Here is an 8,802-nt window from a genome sequence, read left to right as displayed (position 1 = left end):
CACACACACACACACACACACACACACACACACACACACACACACACACACACACACCAGATGTGGAGGTCAGAGTTCAACCTTTGGAAGGGACTCTTGTTTCAAACAAACAAAAACTGACAATATCAATACAGGATTTTTTTTTTTAAAAACAAAGTAAAAGCATTCTTGTAGCTGTAGGGTTTATTATGTCTAAAAATAAAGATGTAAATTCAATGTCTGATTATACATACACACGAGGGGGGAGAGAAGTGGGGAGAGAAGGAGGGAGGGAGAGAGAGAGAAAAAAACAGACAGACAGACCAACTGACCTACCTACCAGGTCTTACTATGCAGCCCTGGCTGGACTCAAATTCATAAAGTTCTTCTTGCTTCTGTCCCCTGAGTTCTGGGAATAAAGGTGTGTGCCACCATGCCTTTACCTTCCCCTCCCTTCCTTCCTTCCTTTTCTTCTGGTATTCACCCTTTCATTAATCCTGCTAGCATTAATATAGTTTTTCTCCCATTTTATATTCCTTTGACTATTAAAATAAAAATCTAGGACTTAAAGAAAGTGGCAAATTTCTATGTAATTCAGAATATTAAAGTAAAAATTACTGGCTATGCCAGGACCAAGTACTATTATTTTATGTGCATAGGTGTTCTGCCTACATGTCTGTGCACCAGAAACATAACGTGCTTGAGGGGGTCAGAAGTGGGCATCAGATCCCTTGAACTGGAATCACAGATAGTTGTGAGCTACCATAGGGGTGCTAGAAATTGAATCTGGGTTTTCTGGACGAGGAACAAGTACTCTTAACTGCTGAGTCATCTTTCTAGCCCCTCCAGGACCTTTAAAAAAGTATTAAATACATGGTTTTACATGACATCATACAGATCATAAACAAGGTTAAAAAAAATTTACAAAATGAAAACATCTAGACTGCTTAGTGCGCTTGATTTCTGCCCATTAAAAGGCTGTTGACTGGACTGCCCTTAAGATGTAGGCACAGCATACAAGGAACGAGAATTCACTCTGGGGACAAGGTAGGGGAAACCCTAAGGACATGCTCCCCTATGAGATTCTAGAGTTCACTTTGAAGAGGCTACCCTTGCAGGCATAGCAGACCTCACTGAGTTTCCTAACAACACACACCCAGGAGTCAGGACCCTGGCTACTCCTAATTCTACAACTGTGGGCAGGTCACTTTCTGCTTCTACCTTCAACAAGACGAGCTTGGTGACTTCTGTGAACACAGTCCAGAAGCTTTCCTTTTAGCATCTTGGAGGACGGAAGGGAGGGAGAGGTGCTAATACAACAACTTACCTGTAGTGGGGAGTTCTATTTTATTGCAGTGGTCTTGATTGCAGCAATATGTTGTCGTAACAGCACCTGTTTTTGAAGATGGTGCACAAACAAACGGCCTGTCTCGAGGAATTAGGTCAATTTCAGCTATACACATACTGTTGTGTATAACTTTATCTGTGGTCTCTGTGACCGAGACAAAACAGAGGCCATCCGTCTCACAGGTAAAATTGTCTTTTGTACAGAGGTGGCAGAAACACTGCAATGCTGAAGAAAAAGAAAAAATTTATTAGGAAAAAGAATCCCAAGGTTCAGTTTAAAAGTTCAACATTACAACTATTAGTATATTTTTGATCTATTATAACACAATTTATGTACTACTCAAATAGCAAACATATTACTCTTAGAATGTCCAAGAATCACATAAAATAGAAGCCAAGGTAATTTAATGAAATTTCAACCTAGACTTTTATCCACCCCTCCATCTGCTTCCTAGAAAAGAATTATACGAAATTTCTTCTAGATAAGGCAAGAATTTGCAGTCCCATTTCAAACAAGGTACAGTTATAGTTGTTCCTAGCCCTAAATTAGACATCCACATATACCCACCTCCCACCCCTCAGAAGAGATTGGGCATCAATGTCTAAAAGTACTGCCACAAACTCAATACAGCCTAGAAATGCCTTTTCAGTAGATTCGTGGCAATGAATAGGAAGAGATGCATATTGAGCCACAGGTTTTCTACTCACTCTTGCAAATCCTAAGACATATATCTTCTAACTATTACGAGGCAGACTATTCCAGCCACATGGGCAAACTAGCTACATGCCCACTACACCTATTAAATCTTTGTGGCTCAACTCTAGGAATGATCCCTTTATGGAAGTATCTGCTGTCGTCAACATTTTCCCATATACACACCGATATCCTCTAGTGAGATTAAGTACTTCCCCAAAGTAATACATACAGCTTACCAAAAATGCTTTTATTATTTCCTCCTCTAAGAAAACCTAAGTTCTTTGAGGCCAGAGACTCATACCCATCTGAAAATTCACCACAGAGCCTTACGCCTGACAGCAGCATTCAACTGCTTGCTGAATGAACAGCACAGTAAGTGATCCAATTACTCACTGCCAAGGGAAAAGTCCAGTTAGGAAGAACGGTCAACAATGATGAGACCAGGGAAGTTTATTATATCTAGAAAGGGAGAAGCTAGGCAGACGACAGGCCAGAAAAAGCTATCTTTCTAAATGGCTAGTGTGCAGTGCAGCAAAGTTTATTTAGCAGGCCAGCATAATCCCAAGAGTAACTGTCCTTGAAGGGATCTGAGTGCTGAGCCTCTGGGATATACTCTCCGATAAGAATGTTTCTCTACAAGTAAGGCTTCGGGTCACATAGTACCAATTTGACCAAATAGTTTGCACTAACAATGTGATTCAGAGAAGAGACCTATTTTTGTTTGTTGGGATGGAGGCAGTAGGTCCTTAGCTCAGCTGCTATGCAGACCATAGACCTATAGACTGTGATAGTTAATCTAGATCAACAACCGGACTGGGTTGAGAACCACTATGAGACTTGTAAAGCACACCTCTGAGGGCATTTCCAGGGAAGATTTGGGGTAGAGGTGAGGGGGGTGGCTACCCTGAATGTGGTTATTACTGTCCTATGTTCTGGGGATCTGGAAATAGTAAAATGAGAAAAAATAGGGAGGGGGAGGGAGAGGGAGAGAGAGGGAGAGTCATTAAGGACAAAGGACAGTAATGCTCAGCTCTCAGATACTTTGTCAAGCAATGAACAATCTCACTAATACAATGGCTGGCGACTGATCCTCAGTAAAAGCCCTAGACACCAACCAAGGCTCAAGTGGGCTTTATTGGTTGGTAGCACTTTGGACATGCTGTCACATGCCACTGCCAAGAGAATGAAGAGTTCTGCTCTACTAGAAGAAGGTGTGTTGTTTGGAGACCCTGAACTAATATGAAGCTAAACTGTTAACTCAGGAACACCCATGTTTTTTCTTGAACAGTTGCTTCAAAAGGTTGCTGCTGCAATCAGCACACTGTCTATTTTCTTAACAGACTAACGAAGTTTTATTTTGATCATTATAAAAAAATATTTTCAGAGCCAATGAGACGGCTCAGTGGGGTACTTGCCACACAACCTGCTGATCTCAGCTCAATTCTCAAAACCCATATAAAAGATGGAAAGAAAGGATCAACTACAAAAGTTGTCTTCTCTACCACGTTCACTCCTTCATACACATAAATAGCAACAATAAATTGAAAGAATATTTTCCTTCTTCTTAGAGTTCAGCCATTTAATTTAACTCTACTCAAATATGAAGGGAATTCAAGAAAAAAAAAGAGACAACACTTTTAGAAAGAGGTAATAGTATGTCGGTTTTGGCGAAGAGTTTTAGTGCCTCTCTCTACCTAGTTAAACCCACCTTTCCTCTGCTTCTCACCCTTCAAGATCCTATTCAAAGACCCATTCCAAGCCGGGCGGTGGTGGCGCACGCCTTTAATCCCAGCACTCGGGAGGCTGAGGCAGGCGGATCTCTGTGAGTTCGAGACCAGCCTGGTCTACAAGAGCTAGTTCCAGGACAGGCACCAAAAACTACAGAGAAACCCTGTCTCGAGAAAAAAAAAAAAGACCCATACCACATGTGATCTCAAGTCCTCCCCTTCAGATAACTGGGGTCTGTTCCATATGTTCTTATACCCCTCTGCACCCTTAAAGATGCACACCAACCTGTCTATAGTTGTCAGTGTCTCTCATTATGCTAGGAGGGGTTGCTTAACTGTTTTGTTTTATTCTGAACCCCGAGGTAGTACCAAAAAATTATATTTGGTAGATGGTTTCCCATACAAGAGGTCACAAAGAAGAGAAAAGTACTGAGCAGTGGTGGCTTATGCCTTTAATCCCAATACTTGGGAGACATAGAGAGGTGGATCCCTGTGAGTTCCAGACCAGCCTGGCCTACAAAGGCTAGTTCCAGGATAGGCTTCAAAGCTACAGAAAAACCCTGTCTCGAAAAACCACACACACACACACACACACACACACACACACACACACACACACACAGTCTATGAGTTACATACCCATTTTCATTCCAAAGATAATCCATCAATAATGATAAACATTCTCGATCCTGAGTAGCCACCATCTCCAAAAGCATTACAAATATTTCACTACTATTTTTATAGCTGTGTGAAAAGCTCATTCAGGTCAAATGTCCTTGTGGCACACTTTACACACAGACAGCTTCACAGTATGTATAGAGTAAAACCATACCAATAAAACTTAAAATACAAAATGCACCGGGTAATGTAGACCTGGTAGGCTCAAAAGAGCCAGTACCACAGGTGTCCTGAATCCATGCACACCCATACAAAGCCCTTCTTTGTAGGAAACCTTGCAAACATTAACTTGCAGTATATATGGCTATTAATATTCAATGATACTTTCTGTTCTCACTTTAGAAAAACATTTAGTAGAGACTTCAATAATAGTATAATACTAGCCCCATCTTTCAGTAAACGAAACATCTCATTAAAACTAATATTTGAGGAATGCTTGCTAGCAAGTGTTCTGGTTAGGTATGAGATGCCATTATCCTGAACTTACCAGCAAGCCTTGAGGTCATTAATGCTATCTTGAACATTACTGATGAAAACAGCCGCTTGCAGCATTCATTATCACTGCAGTTAGAACAGTGAAACACATATAAAAATAAAATTGGACCTAAGGCCATTTTATTTCTACAATGAAATAGAAACATAAATTGTCATGCCAAATAATTATTAATTTGCATTTTGCTCGATGCGAGATTCCCCTCTGTATGCTGTGAATACCATTGGTTAATAAAGAAACTGCTTCGAACCTATAGCAGGGCAGAACAGAGCTAGGCAGGGAAAATAAAACTGAATGCTGAAAGAAGGCGTCAGGGAGAAGCCATGTAGCCCCATCAGAAACAGACGCAGAATCTTGCCAGTAAGCCACAGCCACGTGGTGATACACAAATTAATAGAAATGAGTTAAATTAAGATGTAAGAGTTAGCCAATAAGAAGCTAGAGCTAATGGGCCAAGCAGTGATTGAATTAATACAGTTTTTGTGTGGTTATTTTGGGTCTGAGCTGCTGGGCAGTCGGGAAATGAAGAGCAGTCTCCTACAACATTTTGCTATTTGTTGTTGTCTTTGTATTTAGTTTACAGATTAAGTGTATCATTGTAAATGAGCCCCAAACATTGTTTTATGCTTTCTAATTTCATGTCTACAATCTAAAGAACATTGTGAAAAATACATTTTGCATTTTCCTTTCAAAGAGGTAAATATATGATGAAATTTTGAAAAAGCTGAAGGGTTTCTCTTATTACTCTTTCAACAAGAAAGATCACTAGACAAGATAAATATCATACAGCACAATCTTAGTTATGCAAAAATTTATCTCTTGAGGGGATTTTAAAACTCCATTTTTCCAGTCTAAACCAGATGACTGAATACAGGATTTCTATTATATGACCTAGTAAATTATGAAAAATTAAAACAGAAACTTAATAGATTATTATAGACATATTTATTATCTTAATTCTCATTTCTTACAGGTTCCAGTCTGCAAGCAACGCATGGTAGTGTACACTTGTAATTCTAGTGCTTAGGAGGCAGAGGCAAGAGGATTCCCAAATCCCAAAACAGCCTGAAATACACAGCAAGACTGCTTCAAAAGAAGCAAAGGCTAGGGATATAGTCAGTGGTAAAGCAGCTCCCTACCACGTGCAAGGCCTTGGATTCAATACCCACCACCTTATCTCTCCTGAAACAAGAAGTAACTTTATCATTTACATCCAGCTCCTCGTTTACCTCATTCCCCTTTTACTTTTTTCCCTTTACGTGTATGTAAGAGTGCCTGTGTGAGTATATGCCATGTGCATATGGGTGACTGGGAAGGCCAGAAGGGGGTGTTGTAGATTGTTGTGCACACCTGATTTGGGTGCTGCGAAGAGAACTCAGGTCCTCTGGAGGAACAGTATGTGTTCTTAACCACTGAGCCATCTCTCCAGCCTCCACCTCCTTCTTCTTTTATTAAAATAAGGTCTTTGGGCTGGCAAGACAGCTTGGCAAGTAAAAGTGCTTGCCATGCAAGTCTGACAACGTAACCTTGACTCCAAGAACCCAAGGTGGAAGGAGATGACCAACTCCCAAAAGTTGTTCTTTTGCCTCTCCTCACACAGCGACGCACATGCACCCGCACCCATACACACTGCACACACAAATAATATCTAGGTCAAAGTAGTGGTTGGCAAAACGGCTCGGTGAATAAAGGCACTTCCCACCAAGTCTAGGAACCTTAGTTTATCTCCAGAAACCACATAGTAGAAGAAAATGGAGTCTTTTAAGTTGTTCTCTATCTACATGCATTTGCAGTGGCACACTTTTCTCTTACACACGTCACACTCCACATAAAAATATAATTAAAATATTTTTAATTAAACGAAGTCTTAGTTTCAATTTTTAAATCTTTTAAGTCAGTACACAAAGTCATGAAAGTTCTCACTGCACTCACACATATGTGTCATATGCTATATTACAATTCATCCTCCATGTCCTCTCCTCACCACCCTTCCCTTCACAATAGTCTCTTATGTCACAGGTATCCCATTACCTTCTCACTTAGACCCTTCAGAGCCTCACAGTCCTGTTCTAAACCTATCCCACACACTTAAAATCCCACTCGCACATGAGAGGACATCTGCTTTTCTGTGTTTGGCTCACTTTATTTAACATGATTTACAATTCTGTCCATTTTCCGACATGGACACAGCTGAACAAAATTCCACTGTATACGTGAACTATATTAGTGCACTCATTGGCTTACGAACATCTAAGCTGGTTACATACATTGGCTGTTGTGTACAGTGCAGCTATAAACATGAATGTGAATATCTCTTTTGTACTGACGAGTTTTATGTCAACTTGACACAAACTAGAGTCATCAGAGAGGAGGGAGTCTCAATTGAGAAAAAAACCTCCATAAGATTAGGCTGCAGGGAAGTCTGTGCAGCATTTTCTTAACTAGTGACTGACATGGGAAAGCTCCACCCATTGTGGGTGGAGCCACACATAGGCTGGTGGTTCTGGTTCTATAAAACAGCAGGCTGACCAAGCTAAGAAGAAATCAGTAAGCAGCAGATAGATCTCCATGGCTTCTACATCAGTTCCTACCTCCAGGTTCCTGCCCTGCTTGAATTTCTGTCCTGACTTTTTCGATTGATAAACAGTGATGTGGAAGCATAAAACCCTTTCCTCCCTTTACAACAGCAATAGTAACCCTATCTAAGATAGAAAATGGTACCAGGAGTGGGGTTCTAGAGGAACAGAATATAAGGATGAATATTTAAGTATATGGAATAGGCCTTCCAATTTGCCAGCACTTACAGTTACTGAAGCCTCTCCTGGAAGCTTGGGGAATACTGAAAGCCCCTGGTGTGAACTATTCTACAAACTTAAGGAGACAGATGCACTTGATTATTGTGCTTCACCAGTTGTGAGAGGCAAGAGATTTGGTGACTCTGTATATAGAACTTTTGACAATTTGTGGAAAAATAAGAGAAATTACGATGCCGGTCGTTTGCTTCTAATATCTCTGGCTTTAATTGACAAAGAATGAGCTCCATGACAAAATGAACCAACCTAGCATCTCAGAATAGAGTGAAAGACAACAATGGACTGAGTGATAAACAGGACAGGAGGTTCCAGATGTACACAGTCTAAAGGTCTAAGCTCTGCAAGAGAATCTTCTCTAGCAGTCACTGAGCTCAAGTTGTAGAAAATCAAACTACACAAAAACTGTACTAATTCAATCACTGCTTGGCCCATTCGCTCTAGCTTCTTCCTGGCTATCTCTTACATCTTAATCTAACCCATTTATGACACTGTCAGTGGCAATGCCATCTTTTGGGTCCCACTTTGGACCCAACAATCCCAAGTTGCAGTATTCTGTCTTGCCCTTCTGTCCTAGAAGTTGGACTGAGATGGCGTGTGTCCTATTCCTACCATCCCCGTCATTTTTGTGACTCTGTGAAGTATATTCAGATTTTAGAATGTTAAAAGTTCAAATGAAATGTGGGTCTCAGAATTGAAATTTTGCATAATCCCAGAGATTGGGGAATAGAAACCAAGTTGGACAGTATAGTAGAAAGGTACTAAACACTGAGTTTGGTTTTTATCTTTGCAACCAGTAACATAATCTCAGGCTGGGGTCTAAATGTGAAACTATCCAGTTGAGCCACATTTTTTTTATATTTGTATGTGTATATGTGGGCTGGACTCAGACTGGGTAAACACAAGGAGAACTGTCTGGTGTGCTGTACCCAGAGGCAGGAGATGGGGAGGAATGGCTATCCCTGAAAAACAGAAACCACTTCACAAGTTTCTAAGGAATCCTGATTTTAGGCTTTTATTTATCTCCTAGCAATCCTTCTGTTTACCCAAGTTGTTCTTTTTTTTTTTTTT

General features: G+C 40.5%; 1 protein-coding gene across 3 annotated transcripts in view; it reads right to left on the bottom strand.

Moving 5' to 3' along the window:
* Tgfbr1 (transforming growth factor beta receptor 1) overlaps positions 1 to 8,802 on the bottom strand; it is a 53,791-nt gene that overhangs the window by 24,673 nt on the left and 20,316 nt on the right. For 2 of the 3 annotated variants that reach the window (XM_005362155.3, XM_005362156.2), the window contains exon 2: positions 1,307 to 1,552. In XM_005362155.3, the coding sequence (XP_005362212.1) occupies positions 1,307 to 1,552 (246 nt within the window). Of the gene's footprint in view, positions 1 to 1,306; positions 1,553 to 4,915; positions 4,953 to 8,802 lie in introns of those variants that run through there. The other variant, XM_026786713.1, reaches the window with a different exon arrangement.

This window comes from Microtus ochrogaster, linkage group LG5, assembly GCF_000317375.1.
Source record: "Microtus ochrogaster isolate Prairie Vole_2 linkage group LG5, MicOch1.0, whole genome shotgun sequence".
NCBI classification, from domain to species: Eukaryota; Metazoa; Chordata; class Mammalia; order Rodentia; family Cricetidae; genus Microtus; species Microtus ochrogaster.
This window is presented reverse-complemented; position numbering and strand designations above follow the sequence as displayed.